The sequence below is a fragment of the Oncorhynchus tshawytscha genome, linkage group LG26 (assembly GCF_018296145.1).
Source record: "Oncorhynchus tshawytscha isolate Ot180627B linkage group LG26, Otsh_v2.0, whole genome shotgun sequence".
Classification (NCBI taxonomy): domain Eukaryota; kingdom Metazoa; phylum Chordata; class Actinopteri; order Salmoniformes; family Salmonidae; genus Oncorhynchus; species Oncorhynchus tshawytscha.
The window spans coordinates 47,506,437-47,527,712 of record NC_056454.1 but is presented as its reverse complement, the minus strand read 5'-3'; the positions used below and the strand labels follow the sequence as shown (position 1 = coordinate 47,527,712).

At 48.5% G+C, this 21,276-nt stretch overlaps 1 protein-coding gene across 1 annotated transcript; it reads left to right on the top strand.

Moving 5' to 3' along the window:
- The first annotated feature begins 322 nt into the window (after positions 1-322).
- On the top strand, positions 323-18,615 carry LOC112235654 (ankyrin repeat domain-containing protein 50). Its single transcript, XM_024404135.2, has 4 exons — positions 323-1,539; positions 5,945-6,186; positions 13,156-16,680; positions 17,333-18,615. The coding sequence occupies exons 1-3, from the start codon at positions 1,124-1,126 to the stop codon at positions 16,662-16,664; spliced, it is 4,167 nt and encodes a 1,388-aa protein (XP_024259903.1). The 5' UTR covers positions 323-1,123; the 3' UTR covers positions 16,665-16,680; positions 17,333-18,615.
- Positions 18,616-21,276: the final 2,661 nt, after the last annotated feature.

Below are 21,276 nucleotides of genomic sequence, written 5' to 3'. Positions count from 1 at the left end.
GGGAGGGAGAGAGAGGGAGGAGAGAGAGAGAGAAAAGAGAGAGGGAGGCAGGGAGGGAGGGAGGTAGAGAAAGAGAGAGGGAGGGAGGGAGAGAAAGAGAGAGGGGGGGGAAGGGAGAGAGAGGGAGGGAGAGAGAGAAAGAGAGAGGGAGGGGGAAGGGAGAGAGAGGGAGGGAGAGAGAGGGGGAGAGAGAGAAAGAGAGAGGGAGGGGGGAAGGGAGAGAGAGGGAGGGAGAGAGAGGGGGGGAGGGAGGGAGGGAGAGAGAGAGAGGGGGGAGGGAGGGAGGGAGCGAGGGACGGAGAGGGCGTGTGAAAGAGGAGGGAATTTCATCTGAGCCAACTGTACGGAGAGGGAAGAAACTTTGAGACAAATGTAGGAATCGCAACGAGAGAAAGCAGGACTTTCAGCAGCAGCACGGAGGGAGGGAGAACACAAGGATATCTTATCTGGGGTGATCCCTCGTCGCAATCTCTCACGGTCTGACACTCTCTCTGTCTCTCTCTTTTCTCTCTCTCTCTCCCAGACAGAGGAGAGGAGCAGCAGTGTGAAAGAACGAGTCGCTACTGGAACCGTGTAGCAGCCGCAGCTCTATTCTATTTTCTATTCATTAACCTTTTCCTTTTATTTCTCACCTGCGGACCCCGGTTGAGATGGCAGAGACACACTGATTGACCCGAGGACCCCGGGTTGATTTGGTAGAAACACACTGATTGACCTGAGGACCCCGGGTTGACCCCGGGTTGATTTGGCAGAGACACACTGATTGACCTGAGGACCCCGGGTTGAGATGGCAGAGACACACTGATTGACTGGAGGAACCTGTGCAGAGACTAAAGGATCTCACTCCACGCACCTGAGTGTCCAGAGGACTGATTTAGTTGGCCACAGGAGAAGGATTAAGGGACAAGGCTGGTACCTGGAGGATCCACCAGAACATAACATCTGATGCAGAACTTTCAGGACACTCAAGGAAATTATCCTGACACTACCAAAGCTATTATCCATATAATAGTCTACAATTGTCCATTCATATCCAAAGCAAAAGTACAAGAGGAACTGGAGAGGGGAGTATGGGACGTTGGATCCGTGGTGGAGTGACTCCTGGTTGGTTCCCAGGGGCCCGATGAGTGGCAGCAGCCATAGCACCAGCCTACTTCGGGGCCGCCGCTTCTACTGCCGGGAATGGGCCCTGGAAAAGCTTGGGCGCTGTCTGAAGGCCAGGTCCACTCCCGGCCGGCCCCCGGGGGTCCTGGTGACTGGGGGGCCCGGGGCAGGGAAGACAGCCCTATGCACAGAGGCAGTATGGCCCACATCGGACGCAGGGCTTGGGTTGGCACCACGCTGTTTGGGGTTTCACTTCTGCCAGCGGGAGGACGGGAGGACCGTGGCGGTGTGGAGGTTTGTCCTTGGCCTGGTGGATCAGCTGAGGGTCAGTCCCCTCCTCCCCCTGGGGTACAGGGACACACTGGACACCCCCTTGGTGGCTACCACCTTGGAGCCCCTACACTGCCAGAGGGACCCGGATGACACCTTCAAAAGGTCTGCACCCTATACCCCGTCTATTACTCTCTGGCATTACTAATCAACTTATCTAGACGGCTTTGTGAATCGCTCTGCTCTGATGTGAATTCAATACCTTGTCTGCAGAAGCGGATGTGACATTTCTATAGAGACATTTCAAGGGTTGTCAGACTCAAACATTGAGTCACTCAGATTGATAGAGGGATAAGTGCGTCTGGGGAAACCCATTGTTTACCCATTGTTTGATTTGACATAATAGTCACACTTTCACAGTAGCATATGAATAGTCGTATTAGCATAATGTATTTGGAAAGTGAAATAAATTACACAACCATCAAGCTTCTCCTAGTTAACTGTCCTTGACTACTTCCTACAGATAACAGGGAGTTTACCATTCGGGCCATCAGATTTGCCACCATTGCTCCTAATAGGACATATCACTGCACTCTATACTCCTCTGTAAACTGGTCATCTCTGTATACCCGTCGCAAGACCCACTGGTTGATGCTTATTTATTAAACCCTCTTAGACCTCACTCCCCCCCTATCTGAGATATCTACTGCAGCCCTCATCCTCCACCTACACAACACCCGTTCTGCCAGTCACATTCTGTTAAAGGTCCCCAAAGTATACACATCCCTGGGTCACTCGTCTTTTCAGTTCGCTGCAGCTAGCGACCGGAACGAGCTGCAACAAACACTCAAACTGGGCAGTTTTATCTCAATCTCTTCATTCAAAGACTCAATCATGGACACTCTTACTGACAGTTGTCGCTGCTTTGCATGATGTATTGTTGTCTCTACCTTCTTGCCCTTTGTGCTGTTCGCTGTGCCCAATCATTTTTGTACCATGTTTTGTGCTCCTACCATGTTGTGCTGCTGCCATGTTGTGTTGCTACCATGCTGTGTTGTCATGTTGTCATGTGTTGCTGCCTTGCTATGTTGTCATCTTATAGGTCTCTCTTGTCGTGATGTGTGTTTTGTCCTATATATTTGTATTTATTTGTATTATAATTTTTTTTAATAATTTAATTTTTTAATTTTTTAATAATTTTAACCCCCATCCCCACAGGAGACCTTTTGCCTTTTGGTATGCGTCATTTTAAATAAGAGTTTGTTCTTTAACTGACTTGCCTCGTTTAAATAAAGGTTAAATAAAAATGGCATTGACATTCAGATTCTATTTACACTGTACTTCTAAAAGCCTGTCACTGCTAGTGCTGCTCAGTCAAACAAAGAGGGCCAAAAGCACCACAGAAAAAAAGCTAGTGATTGTCTCGCTTCCTTGGTTTATTTATTTATTTATTTCTCCCCTAATAATACAGGCCATTCAACGCTCTCACAATGGCCCTCCAGTATGAATGAATGCTACAATGCTATTTACGACACGTCCTTTCAGAAAAAAAAAGAACAAAGACATGAAAAATGCGTTCCCTCGAGTCGCAAAGACAAAGTCGTTGGTACCGCTTGGTGAGGTCGCCATTCTTACGAGGAGCCTCTCTGTCTGTCTGCTGCTGTCGTGCTGACTCTGGGGATGGTTGTGGACGGCGGAGGAACGCTCACGCTCTCCCTCTCTGTTTGCTGTGTTTCTGGTGTGAAGTATAGGGCTACATTCCACATTCCCCTGACCCATAGCCTGGAGGGAGCTGTGTGCATTCAGAGCCTGAGTGAAAGAAAGTGTCTGAAGTTGAGCCACTGTCATGTGAACACTGTCAGAGGAAACATGAGCTTGGAGTGACGGTGAAAGCATATACAAAGGATGAACTTGAATTTGAACAGATTCTAGCTGTAGCCATTAGAGTCGTTAACACCATATAAATGCTAGCTGTAGCCATTAGCATCATTAGCACAATATAAATGCTAGCTGTAGCCATTAGCATCGTTAACACCATATAAATGCTAGCTGTAGCCATTAGCATCATTAGCACAATATAAATGCTAGCTGTAGCCATTAGCATCATTAACGCCATATAAATGCTAGCTGTAGCCATTAGAGTCATTAACACCATATAAATGCTAGCTGTAGCCATTAGAGTCATTAACACCATATAAATGCTAGCTGTAGCCATTAGCATCATTAGCACAATATAAATGCTAGCTGTAGCCATTAGAGTCATTAACACCATATAAATGCTAGCTGTAGCCATTAGCATCATTAGCACAATATAAATGCTAGCTGTAGCCATTAGAGTCATTAACACAATATAAATGCTAGCTGTAGCCATTAGAGTCATTAACACCATATAAATGCTAGCTGTAGCCATTAGAGTCATTAACACCATATAAATGCTAGCTGTAGCCATTGGAGTTGTTAACAACATATAACAACCCGCTTAGCTTACACTGTACAATCACAGCAGGGCTGTGGGTTCAAAGGTCAGCCTTCGGGCCAGTGCCACGATGACAGGATGGGGCAGGAAGCCCTGAGTCAATTAAAGGGTCATTAACCTGATTCTGTGCACACACAGCGTGCGCTCACACACACAGCGTGCGCTCACATACACAGCGTGCGTGCGCTCACATACACAGGGTGTGCTCCACTAGTATATCATAAGTGTGATAAAGCTCGTGACCTAAATGGTTTAGACTGGAGACTGCGTTCACATCCTCTCTCTCAATAGGCACTAAGTGCTTTTACATAAAACTTGAGCTCTAGTGTATTGTTCAGCATGAGTAGTGGGGGTGGGAGGGGGAGGGGAGGGAAGTACGGCAGACTTTTACAATTGTGTTCACTAGACTATATCTTACATTTACATTAGCTGACACCTTCCTTTGGATACTTCTAAGAGAGATCATTGAGGCGTAGGAGTGTTACTCCGTTGTTGAATGTTTGTGAATGACCAAGGCTGTTATTCAGGTCTCTCTGTGAATTAGTACCTTCTTTTCTTTTTTTTTCTCTTTTTTTCAACACCGTCTCAACCAATCAAACACTTTATACAGTACATGTGGTTCCAAAACGTTTCAACGTGTCACATCGTTAGATGTCTGCTGCATCGTGTTGTACTGTACTGCCAGATGTGAGGCGCTAAAACAACACACAGCACCGTCGTGTCATCGCCCCCATTATGTATACACACACACACACACACACACACACACACACACACACACACACACACACACACACACACACACACACACACACACACACACACACACACACAGTACACACACACACACAGTACACATACACACACACACTGCATGGATGTAACATGGCCTAGGTATGGTGTGAAGCCACCCTCCGGTTCCAGAGGACTCTATTGAACCCTGTAGAGGTGTCCTGTCCAGGTGTGTCTGTTGTTACTCTGCTATAGTTAGTAAATCTACTGTGTCTGTTGTTACTATGCTATAGTTAGTAAATCTACTGTGTCTGTTGTTACTATGCTATAGTTAGTAAATCTACTGTGTCTGTTGTTACTATGCTATAGTTAGTAAATCTACTGTGTCTGTTGTTACTATGCTATAGTTAGTAAATCTACTGTGTCTGTTGTTACTATGCTATAGTTAGTAAATCTACTGTGTCTGTTGTTACTATGCTATAGTTAGTAGAACAGGGCTTTTGATAAGAAGGTTATAAGAGGGCTGGCAGAGACTACAGACCTGTCTGTCTGTCTGTGTGTGTGTGTGTGTGTGTGTGTGTGTGTGTGTGTGTGTGTGTGTTGTGTGTGTGTGTGTGTCTGTGTGTGTACTGTGTGTACTGTGTGTGTGTGTGTGTGTGCCCAGGGCGGTACAGGAAATCCCAGGGCTTCTTTAGACCTGAGTCACTGGATCACTCTACCCAGGCCTAGGGAGACAGGGTGAGGGAGTGAGACTGGGTTAGGGAGTTGAACCAGGGCGAGTGGGGCCGAAAGGCTTGCCTGAGCAGGACAGATGTAACACCCATAGCCCTGGTGAATGTAGAAGCTGTTTCCTCAGGAGAGAAAAAACACAGTTGATAACACAGTTCTGTTCTACCTTTATGACACCAGCTTTCACCATGTTTCATTACGGTAGCTTCAACCATGGACATTCGTGTTCAGACAGTTCAGTCACTGAACGATGCAATTATGTACAGTAATTTACTACAGCTATTTTGGGTGGCAGGTAGCCTAGTGGTTAGAGCGTTGGGCCAGTGTAACCGAAAAGTTGCTAGATCGAATCCCCGAGCTGACAATGGTAAATATCTGTCGTTCTGCCCCTGAACAAGGCAATTAACATGCTGTTCCTAGGCCGCCATTGTCAATAAGAATTTGTTCTTAACTGCCTTGCCTAGTTAAATAAAGGTAAAATGAATAATCTGATCTGTTAATTTACCACGTGTGATGAAATACCAGCTACATTCCCCTCTCTCTCTGTCTCTGTCTCTCTCTGTCTCTCCCTCCCTCTGTCTCTCCCTCTCTCTCCCTCCCTCCCTCTCTCTCTCTCTCTCTCTCTCTCTCCAGGGCAGTGTTATTGCCTTTGCTGGGCCTCCCTCCCCCAGGGCAGCCCTTGTTTCTGGTTGTGGACTCCCTGGACTCGGGGTTTGAGTATGGGGCCGGTGAGGGGTCCTCCAGTGCTGGGGCTCCAGGGAGGAACAACTCTATCTCAGAGCTCCTGTCCAGCCACCAGCACCTCTTCCCCAGCTGGCTGCTCCTGGTCTGCTCTGTCCGCAGACAGAACAAGGCTGTGTGTAAGATGTTCTCAGGTATGTGCAGGCTGTCTCAGGTTTTCCTTTGTATGTTCTACACAAATATCAATCAAATTTATTTGATAAAACCCCAAGTAGCCACCCTTTGCCTTGCTGGCAGCTTTGCACACTCTTGGCATTCTCTCAACCAGCTTCACCTGGAATGCTTTTCCAACAGTCTTGAAGGAGTTTCCACATATGGACATGTGTTGGGTCATTGTCCTGTTGAAAAACAAATGATAGTTCTACTAAGTGTGCCTTGAATTTTAAATAAAACACAGACAGTGTCTCCAGCAAAGCATCCCCACAGCATCACATCTCCTCCATGCTTCACCGTGGGAACTACACGTGCAGAGATCATCTATTCACCTACTCTGCGTCTCACAAAGACTTGGTAGTTGGAACCAAAAATCTCTTGGCCTAAGTAAGTCCCTTTTTCTTATTGGTGTCCTTTAATAGTGGTTTCTTTGCAGCAATTTGATCATTAAGGCCTGATTCACGTAGTCTCCTCTGAACAATTGAGGTAACTATGGGTCTTCCTTTCCTGTGGTGGTCCTCATGAGAGCCAGTTTCATTATAGCGCTTGATGTTTTTTTGCGACTGCACTTGAAAAAAAACTTTCAAAGTTCCTGAAATGTTCCGTATTGACTGACCTTTATGTCTTAAAGTAATGATGGAAGGTCGTTTCTCTTTGCTCATTTGAGCCGGTCTTGCCATAATATGGACTTGGTCTTTTACCAAATAGTGCTATCTTCTGTATACCACCCCGACCTTGTCACAACACAACTGATTGACTCAAATGCATTAAGATGGAAAGACATTACACAGATGAACTTTTAACAATGTTACTACTTGATTCAATATGTGTTATTCCATAGTTTTCATGTCTATTATTCTACAATGTAGAAAATATTTTTTAAATGAAGAAAAACCCTTGAATGAGTAGGTGTGTCCAAACTTTTGACTGGTACTGTATATGGAGTGAGTTGGCTTGTGTTTGAAAGCACCACCTCAGGCTGCTACCCAGACCGGTTTAATTAGTATTATGCTTTCGTAAACATGAAACAAAGTTGTCTGCCACCATTCTTGCCAATACACAGCCTAACATGGTTGTTTACTGTAAACGTGATTAGAACAGCTGTAGTGCCCTTAGGCTCATCAGCTGACAGAGTCTATGTTTTTTCAACATGGACAATATCTCAAATCAGGCTTTTCTGCTAGGCTTTTCAGTTGTACATCTGAATGCCCTCTGAATCAGAGAGGTGCGGTGGGCTGCGCAGTGGTTAAGGGCGCTGTACTGCAGTGCCAGCTGTGCCACCAGAGACCCTGGGTTCGCGCCGAGGCTCTGTCGGAACCGGCCGTGACCGGGAGGTCTGTGGGGCGATGCACAATTGGCCTAGCGTCGTCTGGGTTAGGGAGGCTTTGGCCTTGTCTCATCGCGCACCAGCGACTCCTGTGGCGGGCCGGGCGCAGTGCGCGCTAACCAAGGTTGCCAGGTGCACGGTGTTTCCTCCGACACATTGGTGCGGCTGGCTTCCGGGTTGGATGGCGCTGTGTTAAGAAGCAGTGCTGCTTGGTTGGGTTGTGTATCGGAGGACGCATGACTTTCAACCTTCATCTCTCCCGAGCCCATACGGGAGTTGTAGCGATGAGACAAGATAGTAGCTACTAAAAAAAATAAAATAAAAAAATAATCCACATCTTTAGCGCCTGGTGAACAGTGGGTTAACTGCCTTGCTCAGGATGACAGATTTGTACCATGTCAGCTCGGGGATTCGATCCAGCAGCCTTTCGGTTACTGGCCCAATGCCCTAACCACTAGAGTACCTGCTGCCCCAAGCATATAACATGGACAATATCTCAAGTCATGCTTTTCTAGAAGCCTATAGCATGGACAATATCTCAATTCAGGGTTTTCTACAAGCCTATAGCATGGACAATATCTCAATTCAGGCTTTTCTACAAGCATATAACATGGACAATATCTCAAGTCATGCTTTTCTACAAAAGGTCAACAAAACAAAAATACATTTGAATGTCATTAGAATGTGGGTAGTGTTAGAAAATGCAAATTTTAATCAACTGTGGCGTGATCAGGAACAAAGCAGCGAGGGGACCAGCCATTGTATTCCTGTCCTTGTCAGGCGTGCTGAATGCCAGTTCTTACTGCCCACACAGCACTACATTAATTTTAACAAAGCACAGATACCCCACACTCTCATTATCACAGGGTGGGTGACATCTGAAGACGTCCATTCTGGAGAGGAGAGAGAGACTCTATTTCCAACACAATCCTGCTCAACACTGTTAAATACTGTAGCCCTCTGACACCAACACAATCCTGCTCAACACTGTTAAATACTGTAGCCCTCTGACACCAACACAATCCTGCTCAACACTGTTAAATACTGTAGCCCTCTGACACCAACACAATCCTGCTCAACACTGTTAAATACTGTAGCCCTCTGACACCAACACAATCCTGCTCAACACTGTTAAATACTGTAGCCCTCTGACACCAACACAATCCTGCTCAACACTGTTAAATTCATTAACTGCACCTCAGATTGCAATCCAAATAAATGCTTCACAGAGTTCAAGTAACAGACACCTCTCAACATCAACTGTTCAGAGGAGACTGCGTGAATCAGGCCTTCATGGTCGAATTGCTGCAAAGAAACCGCTACTATTGGACACCAATAAGACGAAGAGACTTGCTTGGGCCAAGAAACACGAGCAAATCGAATCAAATCAAATTTATTTATATAGCCCTTCGTACATCAGCTGATATCTCAAAGTGTTGTACAGAAACCCAGCCTAAAACCCCAAACAGCAAGCAATGCAGGTGTAGAAGCACGGTGGCTAGGAAAATCTCCCTAGAAAGGCCAAAACCTAGGAAGAAACCTAGAGAGGAACCAGGCAATGAGGGGTGGTCAGTTCTCTTCCGGCTGTGCCGGGTGGAGATTATAACAGAACATGGCCAAGATGTTCAAATGTTCATCGATGACCAGCAGGGTCAAATAATAATAATCACAGTAGATGTCGAGGGTGCAGCAAGTCAGCACCTCAGGAGTAAATGTCAGTTGGCTTTTCATAGCTGATCATTAAGAGTATCTCTGGGATGTCTGGTGAACAGGTCAGGATTCCATAGCCGCAGGCAGAACAGTTGAAACTGGAGCAGCAGCACAGCCAGGAGGACTGGGGACAGCAAGGAGTCATCATGCCATGTGGACATTAGACCAGTGGGCATCTGTCCTTTGGTCTGATGAGTCCAAATTTGAGATTTATGGTTCCAACTGCCGTGTCTGTGAGACGCAGAGTAGGCGAACGGATGATCTCCGCATGTGTGGTTTGCACCGTGAAGCATGGAGGAGGAGGTGGGATGGTGTGGGGGTGCTTTACTGGTGACACTGTTGGTGATTTTTTAGAATTCAAGGCCCACTTAACCAGCATGGCTACCACAGCATTCTGCAGCGATACGCCATCCCATCTGGTTTGCATTTAGTGGGACTATCATTTGTTTTTCAACAGGACAATGGCTCAAAACACACCTCCAGGCTTTGTAAGGGCTATTTGACCAAGAAGGAGAGTGATGGAGTGCTGCATCAGATGACCTGGCCTCCACAATCCCCCAACCTAAATCCCAATTGAGATGGTTTCCGATGAGTTGTATTGCAGAATGAAGGAAAAGCAGCCAACAAGTGCTCAGCATATGTGGGAACTCCTTCAAGACGGTTGGAAAAGCATCAAGGCAAAGGGTGCTTACTTTGAAGATTCTAAAATCTGAAATATATTTTAATTTGTTTAAAATCTTTTTTAGTTACTACATTATTCCATTTGGGTTATTTAATAGTTTTGATGTCTTTACTATTAGTCTACAATGTAGAACATAGTAAAAATATAGAAAGCCCTTGAATGAGTAGGTGTGTCCAAACTGTTGACTGGTATTGTATACACACTACATGAACAAATATATGTGGACACCTGCTCGTTGAATATCTCATTCTGAAATCATGGGCTTTAATAACCCATTTCATGAAGCTTCCGACATACATCTTGTGCTTCAGTATGGAACTCGGTCTTGTTGGAAAAGTGGTATCCTATGACTGGGCCTCAGTTGAAAGTCACTGAGCTCTTCAGTACGGGCCATTCTACTGTCAATGTTTGTCTATGGAGATTGCATGGCTGTGTGCTCAATTTTATACACCTGTCAGCAACAGGTGTGGCTGAAATAGCCTGTCCGCGTACTTATGTATATACAGTGCGACATTTATTGGATATTTCAAACAAGTTTTCCACAAGCCACCTGGGAGACACACCAAACATGTGGAAGAAAGTGCTCTGGTCAGATGAAACCAAAATTGAACTTTTGGCAACAATGCAAAACGTTATGTTTGGTGTAAAAGCAACACAGCTCATCACCCTGAACACACCATCCCCACTGTCAAACATGGTGGTGGCAGCATCATGGTTTGGGCCTGCTTTTCTTCAGCAGGGACAGGGAAGATGGTTAAAATTGATGGGAAGATGGATGGAGCCAAATACAGGACCATTCTGGAAGAAAACCTGATGGAGTCTGCAAAAGACCTGAGACTGGGACGGAGATTTGTCTTCCAACAAGACAATGATCCAAAACATAAAGCAAAATCTACAATGGAATGGTTCAAAAATAAACATATCCAGGTGTTAGAATGGCCAAGTCAAAGTCCAGACCTGAATCCAATCGAGAATCTGTGGAAAGAACTGAAAACTGCTGTTCACAAATGCTCTCCATCCAACCTCACTGAGCTCGAGCTGTTTTGCAAGGAGGAATGGGAAAAAATGTCAGTCTCTCAATGTGCAAAACTGATAGAGACATACCCCAAGCGACTTACAGCTGTAATCGCAGCAAAAGGTGGCGCTACAAAGTATTAACTTAAGGGGGCTGAATAATTTTGCACGCCCAATTTTTCAGTTTTTGAATTGTTAAAAAAGTTTGAAATATCCAATAAATGTCGTTCCACTTCATGATTGTGTCCCACTTGTTGTTGATTCTTCACAAAAAAATACAGTTTTATATCTTTATGTTTGAAGCCTGAAATGTGGCAAAAGGTCGCAAAGTTCAAGGGGGCCGAATACTTTCGCAAGGCACTGTATAGTGTATATCTATATATATACATATATATATACATTTGAAGTCGGAGGTTTACATACACTTAGGTTGTAGTCATTAAAACCCATTTTTCAACCACTCCACAAATGTATTGTTAACAAACTATAGTTTTGGCAAGTCGGTGAGGACATCTACTTTGTGCATGACACAAGTAATTTTTCCAACAATTGTTTACAGACAGATTATTTCACTTATAATTCACTGTATCACAATTCTAGTGGGTCAGAAGTTTACATACACTAATTTGACTGTGCCTCTAAACAGCTTGGAAAATTCCAGAAAATGAGGTCATGGCTTTAGAAGCTTCTGATGGGCTAGTTGACATCATTTGAGTTCATTGGAGGTGTACCTGTGGATGTATTTCAAGGCCTACCTTCAAACTCAGTGCCTCTTTGCTTGACATCATGGGAAAATCAAAAGAAATCAGCCAAGACCTCAGAAAAAAAGTGTAGACCACAAGTCTGGTTCATCCTTGGGAGCAATTTCCAAACACCTGAAGGTACCACGTTCATATGTACAAACAATAGTACGCAGGTATAATCACCTTGGGACCACACAGCCATCATACCACTCAGGAAGGAGACGCGTTCTGTCTCCTAGAGATGAACGTACTTTTGTGCGAAAAGTGCAAATCAATCCCAGAACAACAGCAAAGAACCTTGTGAAGATGCTGGAGGAAACAGGTACAAAGTATCTATATCCATAGTAAAACGAGTCCTACATCGACATAAACTGAAAGGCCGCTCAGCAAGGAAGAAGCCACTGCTCCAAACCGCCATAAAACTGCACATGGAGACAAAGATCGTACTTTTTGGAGAAATGTCCTCTGGTCTGATGAAACAAAAATAGAACTGTTTGGCCATAATGACCATCGTTATGTTTGGAGGAGAAAGGGGGAGTCTTGCAAGCCAAAGACCACCATCCCAACCGTGAAGCACAGGGGTAGCAGCATCATGTTGTGGGGTTGTTTTGCTGCAGAAGGGACTGGTGCACTTCACAAAATAGATGGCATCTTGAGGATGGAAAAGTATGTGGATATATTGAAACATTATGTGGATATATTGAAGCAACATCTCAAGATATCAGTCAGGAAGTTAAAGCTTGGTTGCAAATGGGTCTTCCAAATGGACAATGACCCCAAGCATACTTCCAAAGTTGTGGCAAAATGGCTTAAGGACCACAAAGTCAAGGTCATCACAAAGCCCTGACCTCAATCCTATAGAAAATTTGTGGACAGAACTGAAAAAGCGTGTGCGAGCAAGGAGGACTGCAATCCTGACTCAGTTACACCAGCTCTGTCAGGAGGAATGGGCCAAAATTCACCCAACGTATTGTGGGAAGCTTGTGGAAGGCTACCTTAAACGTTTGACCCAAGGCAATGCTACCCATTACTAATTGAGTGTATATACACTTCTGACACACTGGGAATGTGATGAAAGAAGTAAAAGCTGAAATAAATCATTCTCTCGACCGTTATTCTGAAATTTCACGTTCTTAAAATAAAGTGGTGATCATAACTGACCTAAGGCAGGGCATTTTTACTAGGATTAAATATCAGCAATTGTGAAAAACTGAGTTTAAATGTATTTGGCTAAGGTGTATGTCAACTTCCGACATCAACTGTATCCCTCTGGCCTGACAGCAGTTCAATGCTACCCCATACACGTTATACACCTGTCTTTGCAGGGAAGTCCAATACCTCTTCCTAAAACAGAAAAATAATCAAAGTGAGTTTCAATAAGTCTCTCTCTCTTTCTGTCTCTCTCTCCTCTCTCTCTTTCTGTCTCTCTCTCCTCTCTCTCTTTCTGTCTCTCTCTCCTCTCTCTCTCCTCCAGGTTTCCGTAAGCTGTGTCTGGATGACCTGCGGAAGCCGGCGCCAGTGCGTGACGTGCAGCAGTACATCTTGCGGAGGCTGGACCAGGAAGGGGCGCTCCGCCGTCAGCTGACCCCCGAGACAGCCGACATGCTCAACCTGCTGCACATCAAGAGTGGCGGCTGCTTCCTGTTTCTGGAACGCGTTCTAGACGGCGTGGCGGGGGCCTTGGTGGGTCTCCGGGAGATCCGAGACATCCCCGGGACCCTCAACGGCCTGTACCTGTGGCTCTGCCAGAGACTCTTCCCCAGGTGCCTGTTCCTTGAGGTTAGGCCCCTCCTCAACGCCCTCCTGGCCTCCCCTAGGCCCTTCACCACCCAGGAGATCTACACAGCCACCTGGACCCAGGACATGTCCCTCAGCCCCATGGACTTCCAGAGCAGGCTGAAGGCTCTGTCTACGCTGCTCATCGACGGGCCGGGAGGCAGCAAGCTTCTGTTCCATGCTAGTTTTGCAGAGTGGCTGACGGACGTGAAGTATTGCACCCAGAAGTATCTGTGTAGCGTGTCTGAGGGACACACCATGCTGGCCATGGCTCTCACCCTGCGCGCCCCACTCCTTAACACAGAGGACACCTGTCAGATGGGCTCGCACCTGATCAGCTCAGGCATGCACAAGGACAAACCTGCCCTCCTGGCCCTATGGCTGTTGTGGGCAGATGTGCCCTCTCTGGCTAGCTCCTCATACCCCTCTTCCCCTGCCTCTCAGCCCCCTGTCCTGGTCAAGCAGGAAGTCCTCCAGCTGCTGATGAAGAGTGGGGTGTTCCCTCCCTCCTGCGCCCCAGACAGAGGCCCCAGAACGGGGGTACACTGTGCAGGACAAGGGGGGACCATCATCCGGCGGGTGCTGGAGAGGCAGGACTCAATGAGGGTGCTCTTGGACAGCGGGGTCAGTGTGAACCGGACCGACCCCACAGACGGACGCACCCTGCTGGCCAGCGCGGCTCACGCAGGCTCAGCCGACGTTGCCATCCTGCTCCTGTCCCGAGGGGCTGACCCTTTGATCAGTGACCACCAGGGCCAGACACCCCTGACACTGTCTGCCAGGCAGGGCCATGTTAAGGTGCTGGGAATGCTGCTGGACTGGGCCAGGGGTCAGCAGCCAGAGGCCGCCGTGAGTATGGTGGAACACGCGGACAGCGAGGGCTGGACAGCCTTACGGTCTGCAGCCTGGGGGGGTCACACTGAGGCAGTGCACCTGCTGCTAGATGCGGGGGCGGATGTGGACGGGTGTGATGCGGAGGGCCGGTCGGCGCTGAGGGCGGCAGCCTGGGGTGGTCATGAGGAGATCCTCCTCACACTGCTGGACTACAGAGCGCAGGTGGACATGGCAGACCGGGAGGGCCGCACGCCGCTGATCGCTGCCGCCTACATGGGACACAGGGAGGCAGTAGAGATCCTGCTAGACCACTGTGCGGAGGTCGACCTGGCCGATGGAGACGGACGTACTGCCTTGTCCGTGGCTGCTCTCTGTGTGCCCACAGCAGCCGGGGTCAAGGGTTATGGAGACGTGGCCAGCCTGCTGTTGGAGAGAGGGGCTGACCCAGGGCACAGGGACCGGAATGGGATGACCCCTCTGCTGCTGGCTGCGTATGAAGGTCACGAGGAGGTGGTAGAACTGTTATTAGAGGCTGGGGCAGACGTAGACGAGAGCGCCGGGCCACATGCCGCCGCCGCTTCTGCAGCTGTCACCCCACTGTTGGCGGCAGCCGCCATGGGCCATACTAAGACGGTGGGCAGGGTGCTGTTCTGGGGCGCTACGGTGGATAGCATCGATGGGGAGGGTCGTACAGCTCTGAGCCTGGCAGCAGCACAGGGCAGTGTGGAGGTGGTCAGAGCTCTACTGGACCGAGGGCTGGATGAGAACCATAAAGATGATCTGGGCTGGACCCCGCTGCACGCCGCCGCCTGCGAGGGCCACCGGGGGATATGTGCCATCCTGATGGAGAGTGGGAGCATGGCTCGTGTCGGAGAGATGGACATCGAGGGACGGACGCCCCTCATCTTGGCTGCGCAGGAGGGCCACTGTGGCACGGTGAGGCTGCTGCTGGACCACCGTTCACCCATTGACCACCGGGCATACGACGGCCACTCTGCGCTGAGCGCCGCCGCCCTGGAGGACCACGCTGAGGTGGTGGAGCTACTGATGAGGCGGGGCACCGACACGGACGTACGGGACGCAGAGGGCCGTCCGCTGCTCTACCTCCTGGTTCTGGAGGGACATCTGGACATGGCTGCCCTCCTCATAGAGAAAGGGGGCGTGCCCTTGGAGTCCCGGGACATGGAGGGGCGTACGGCGCTACACGTGGCCACCTGGCAGGGCAATCTGGAGGCGGTGGGGCTGCTGGTGAGCCATGGGGCGGACCCTAACGCCCAGGATGGGGAGGGACGACCCCCCCTGCACTCTGTAGCCTGGCGGGGTCATGTGGCGCCTGGTCGTCTGCTTCTGGAGGTCAGGGGGATCAATGTGGATCTGGCCTGTAGACAGCAGGGGGCCACGGCACTGAGCATCGCGGCTCAGGAGGGCCACGCCAACATCGTTGCCATGCTACTGGAGGGAGGGGCCAACCCAGACCACGTAGACAAGTACGGCCGCAGCCCCGTCAATGTAGCCGGAAAGCGGGGCCACTTCACCATTGTCAGGATGCTGGAGAGCTACGGAGCCAAACCGTACTCAAGCCTTCTGCCCCAATCGAACACCCGGTCGCCCAAGTCATCCACTGTGAAGAGCCTGTACTCAACCTGCTCAGAGAGTAACGAGGCTAGCGTCTCCACCTCCTCAGCCTCGGCCTCCTGCTCCCCAGGCTCCACAGCCGAGCATTTCCACTCCATCCAGAGCTCCCAGACATCCTCCTCCACAGCCCACTCCCTGGCCACGGTGCAGACCGTCCCCGCTGACAGCCTGTCTTTCACCCAGCAGATCCAGCAGCACTCCCTCCCCCGCAGCCGATTTGGCCATTCCACCCTGCCTCCGCCAGACTCCGCTCATGGCAGCCTGCACAGCAGCAGCCGCAGGGCCCAATGCCCTAAGGCCAGCCCTCCTCCACCCACCCTCTGCACAGTCACGGCCACGGTACATGACTCTGAGCAGCCTTGCAAAGGCTACCCAATAGGATTCGACTATCCCAGTAAACACAACCCCCCCAGCCTGATCCAGGAGGAGAGGTCTCAGTACGAAGGGGGGAGGTGGAACTCTGTTATGGCTTCTCTAGGGGTGACGCCTGGACAAGATGGCCCCAAAAACAGGAACTGTCTCCCTATGGGCTACCCTTACGAGCTCCAGAGCCCGGCCCAGAGAGAGACACGGGAGGAGAACCAGAAGATGTCTATAAAGTCCAGTAGTGCCTTATCTCCTCCCTGCATGGTGGTCATGACGACCACGGACCCCCAGCTCAACCTGAAACAGGCCATCAAGCTGCAGTTTGAAGGGCCCACCAGCGCTGCCTTATACAAAAGAGAGACGCCCCTGTGAACTACTGACACCTACGGTGAGTACCTGCCTATCACAGAAGAAAGAGGAAAGAAGAAGAAAGGGAGTAGACAAGGTTTAGCACTAGCATTAGGGAAAGGGACTAAGGGACCCAGGTGTGAAGGCAATCATTCATTGTGTGAGTCTTCAGGAGAAGCTGAGTGTAGAGTGCTGTTATGTCAGAAATCAATTCTCACTAACCTCCTACTCAAAAGCAGACGTTATCTGAACTCCAGTTGGCCGTACTTTCTGTCCATTTGGTCCATTTTTTATTTGATCATATTAATCTTCCCCACAGTGAAAATCAAGTCTGCAGTGGTATTATGTAAAACCAGAATTATGTAAAATCTGAATTGGTCAATTACACGTGGCCTCTCAAGGATGGCACATCCCAAACCATGAAACCAGCAGCCAGTGTGGCCTGTCATCAGTGGCCTGTCATCAGTGGCCTGTCATCAGTGTCCTGTCGGCAGTGTCCTGTCATCAGTGTCCTGTCGGCATAGTCCTGTCGGCAGTGTCCTGTCGGCAGTGTCCTATCGGCAGTGTCCTATCGGCAGTGTCCTGTCATCAGTGTCCTGTCATCAGTGTCCTGTCAGCAGTGTCCTGTCCTTTCATGTGGGATATTTTTTGAGGAATGTTTGGAATTTTAATGACAGCATTCTCTGTTTTAGGTTCTAAGTGGACGAGGTACATTTTCACAGTGAATAATGGCTCTTACAGGGCAGATGATCTCTCTGCTCCACCCTCTGGTCATCCCACCCTCTCCGCTCCACTCTCAGCAGAGAAGATGAGAGAGGAAGAGATCTCTCCACTCCACCCTCTGGTCGTCCCACCCTCTCCTCTCCACTCTTAGCAGAGAAGATGAGAGAGGAAGGGATCTCTCCACTCCACCCTCTGGTCGTCCCACCCTCTCCTCTCCACTCTCAGCAGAGAAGATGAGAGAGGAAGGGATCTCTCCACTCCACCCTCTGGTCGTCCCACCCTCTCCTCTCCACTCTCAGCAGAGAAGATGAGAGAGGAAGGGATCTCTCCACTCCACCCTCTGGTCGTCCCACCCAAGGCTGTAACTGGGGTTTTGAGTTTAAGTATGGTTCTGGAAGGGTGAAGCTCATTACCTTGAAATGCTATTTGGAGAACAACACATCATTAACCCATCGGCTGCTTCATTCACCTCAGGCCATCTGCAAACACCTAGCCCATTAGCTATACAGTTGTAATGTGATACCTCTGAAAGGGGGGAGATATGAGAAATGATTCACACTGACACGTAGCATCAGCGACAAACTGAAAATGTCTGACGTTTTTAGAGTTGTGTTGGTTACATTTTAATGTTGGACGATATGGAAGAAAGGCCATGTGGAGACGTTCATATTTATTTTTTGCTTGTTCGATAAGGGCTAGTACAGATTTTCTCACGGGGCTCCTGACCCCAAGTTTGGGAACCACTGTACTAACCTCTCTGTCTGCTTACTCTCCGTCTGCCTCCTCTTCTTCTTTCTCCTGAATGCATTGTAGTCTGCCTCAGCCTCATCACTGAGTGCAACATCACTGTCTGTCTCAGTAGCCTGCTCTCTGTAGAGTAAAGTTACTATGAAAACTTAGTAGCCTATTTTTTTGCTCCTGATGAGGTAGGCTTTGTTTAATGTTAGCTTCTTACTTCATCTTTCTAGCTGGCTCAGTAATACTAGCCAGACACCTTCAACGTTACTGCCGGCAGACTGACAGATCTATAAGCGACAATTTATCAGTTGTGCACTCATTCTCTGACAGCCGGTTTTTGTTTGTTTGTCTTTAGACACGACAGGAGTCACGGGACTGTTCTAACATGGCCAGAGACAGAGACAGAGACAGACCAGAGATGGAGACAGACCAGAGATGGAGACAGATACACAGACAGAGACAGAGACAGAGCAGAGATGGAGACAGAGACAGAGATGGAGACAGACCAGAGATGGAGACAGACCAGAGATGGAGACAGAGACACAGAGACAGAGACAGACCAGAGATGGAGAGAGAGACACAGAGACAGACCAGAGACAGACCAGAGACAGAGACAGAGACAGAGACAGACCAGAGACAGAGACAGACCAGAGACAGAGACAGACCAGAGACAGACCAGAGACAGAGACCAGAGACAGAGACAGACCAGAGACAGACCAGAGACAGACCAGAGACAGACAGACCAGAGACAGAGACAGACCAGAGACAGAGACAGACCAGAGACAGACCAGAGACAGACCAGAGACAGACAGACCAGAGACAGACCAGAGACAGAGACAGAGACAGACCAGAGACAGACCAGAGACAGTCCAGAGACAGAGACAGTCCAGCGACAGAGACAGACCAGAGATAGAGACAGACCAGAGATAGAGACAGACCAGAGATAGAGACAGACCAGAGACAGAGACAGACCAGAGACAGAGACAGACCAGAGACAGACCAGAGACAGACCAGAGACAGAGACAGTCCAGCGACAGAGACAGACCAGAGATAGAGATCGACACAGACCAGAGACAGAGACAGACCAGAGACAGACCAGTGATAGAGATCGACACGGACCAGAGACAGACCAGCGACAGAGACAGACCAGAGACAGAGACAGACCAGAGACAGACCAGAGACAGAGACAGTCCAGCGACAGAGACAGACCAGAGATAGAGATCGACACAGACCAGAGACAGAGACAGACCAGAGACAGACCAGTGATAGAGATCGACACGGACCAGAGACAGACCAGCGACAGAGACAGACCAGAGACAGACCAGAGACAGACCAGAGACAGAGACAGACCAGAGACAGAGACAGACCAGAGACAGACCAGAGACAGAGACAGACCAGAGACAGAGACAGACCAGAGACAGACCAGTGATAGAGACAGCTCTGTGACACACACATACTTGTCCCCTTTAGAAAGACAGCCCTTATTGAGTCACCTCTGGTTTAAGGCTGAATCTCTGTAGGCCCAACACAAGGCTGTGGGTTTCACCAGGGTTTGATACTTAACCAATCATTAATGGAGTTCTTCAGAAGCAGAAACCAAATATTTCTACTCTACGATCAAAAGCCTTCATCAAATCCACCACAGTGGTGCAATAGAGTAACATACTTTAATGAAAGGGCTCTTACTCAGACAAGACTAAACGGGTAAGCAAACCCACAACAACCCACTCTCACGGGACTTAAGATCGGTTTTTATTCCGGAGCTCTTTTTCACACCCATTTTTGTTTTAAAATCAATGATTATACTGTCTGTATGAGGGCACTTACACTATATATACAAAAGTATGTGGACACCCCTTCAAATTAGTGGATTTGACTATTTCGGCCACACCCGTTGCTGACAGGTGTATAAAATCGAGCACACAGCCATGCAATCTCCATAGACAAACATTGGCAGTAGAATGGTCTTACTGAAGAGCTCATTGACTTTCAACGTGGCACCTTCATGTGATGCCACCTTTTCAACAAGTCAGTTCGTCAAATTTCTGCCCTGCTAGAGCTGCCCCGGTCAACTGTAAGTGCTGTTATTGTGAAGTGGAAACGTCTAGGAGCAACAACGGCTCAGCCGCGAAGTGGTAGGCCACACAAGCTCACAGAACGGGAACATCGAGTGCAGCAGCGCAAAGAGAGTAAAAATCCACATCTCACTACTGAGTTCCAAACTGCCTCTGGAAGCAACATCAGCACAAGAACTGTTAGTCAGGGACTTCAGCAGTGTCTCACACAAGCCTAAGATCACCGTGCGTAACGCCAAACATCGTCTGGAGTGGTGGAAAGCTCACCGACATTGGACTCTGGAGCAGTGGAAACGTGTTCTCTGGAGTGATGAATCACGCTTCACCATCTGGCAGTACGACGGACGGATCTGGAATTGAAATGCAGACTACGAGCCAGGCCTAATCGCCCAACATCAGTGCCTGACCTCACTAATGCTCTTGTGGCTGAATGGAAACAAGTCCCGACAGCAATGTTCCATCATCTAGTGGAAAGCCTTCCCAGCAGAGTGGAGGCTGTTATAGCAGCAAAGGGGGACCAACTCCATATTAATGCCCATGATTTTGGAATGAGATGTTAGACGAGGAGGTGTCCACATGCTTTTGTTCATGTAGTGTGTCATGCCTTGATCTTTGTCTTTACTCTGACTAATGTTTTGAACCTGGGACATGGCAGGTATTGTGTTTACCAGCTTGGATTCTGTCAACATTTATCTATGTCTGGCTAAGCCAAACAAATCAGCAGAAAACACTAACTGGCCTGCTAAGGCCTGACCTGGCCTACAGTCAGCGGAAAACACAACTGGCCTGCCAAGGCCTGACCTGGCCTACAGTCAGTAACGCTGTTCAAATTCTGCTGGGTTTAGTCATAAACCAACCAGCAGGCTCAATACTCTAACACACTGAGTGACACTGTTGGAATGGACTGCTAATGATGACTTGAAACATAAATACAGAAGATAGATTTAAAAAGAGAGAGGAGAGAGAAAATCGATTAGAAAGAGAGCGAAAGACAGAAGATAGATCAGAAAGAGAGAGAAGATATGTTAGAAGACAGAGAAGATAGATCAGAAAGCGAGAGAAGCAGGGATTGTGTAGCTAGCAATTAATAAAAAATAATG

Excerpts from the sequence above, each read along its gene's own strand:
- LOC112235654 (XM_024404135.2), top strand. The coding sequence starts at position 1,124 with ATGAGTGGCAGCAGCCATAGCACCAGCCTACTTCGGGGCCGCCGCTTC. Across the intron at positions 1,540-5,944 it reads CCGGATGACACCTTCAAAAG|GGCAGTGTTATTGCCTTTGC; the intron begins GTCTGCACCCTA and ends CTCTCTCTCCAG. Across the intron at positions 6,187-13,155 it reads TGTGTGTAAGATGTTCTCAG|GTTTCCGTAAGCTGTGTCTG; the intron begins GTATGTGCAGGC and ends TCTCTCCTCCAG.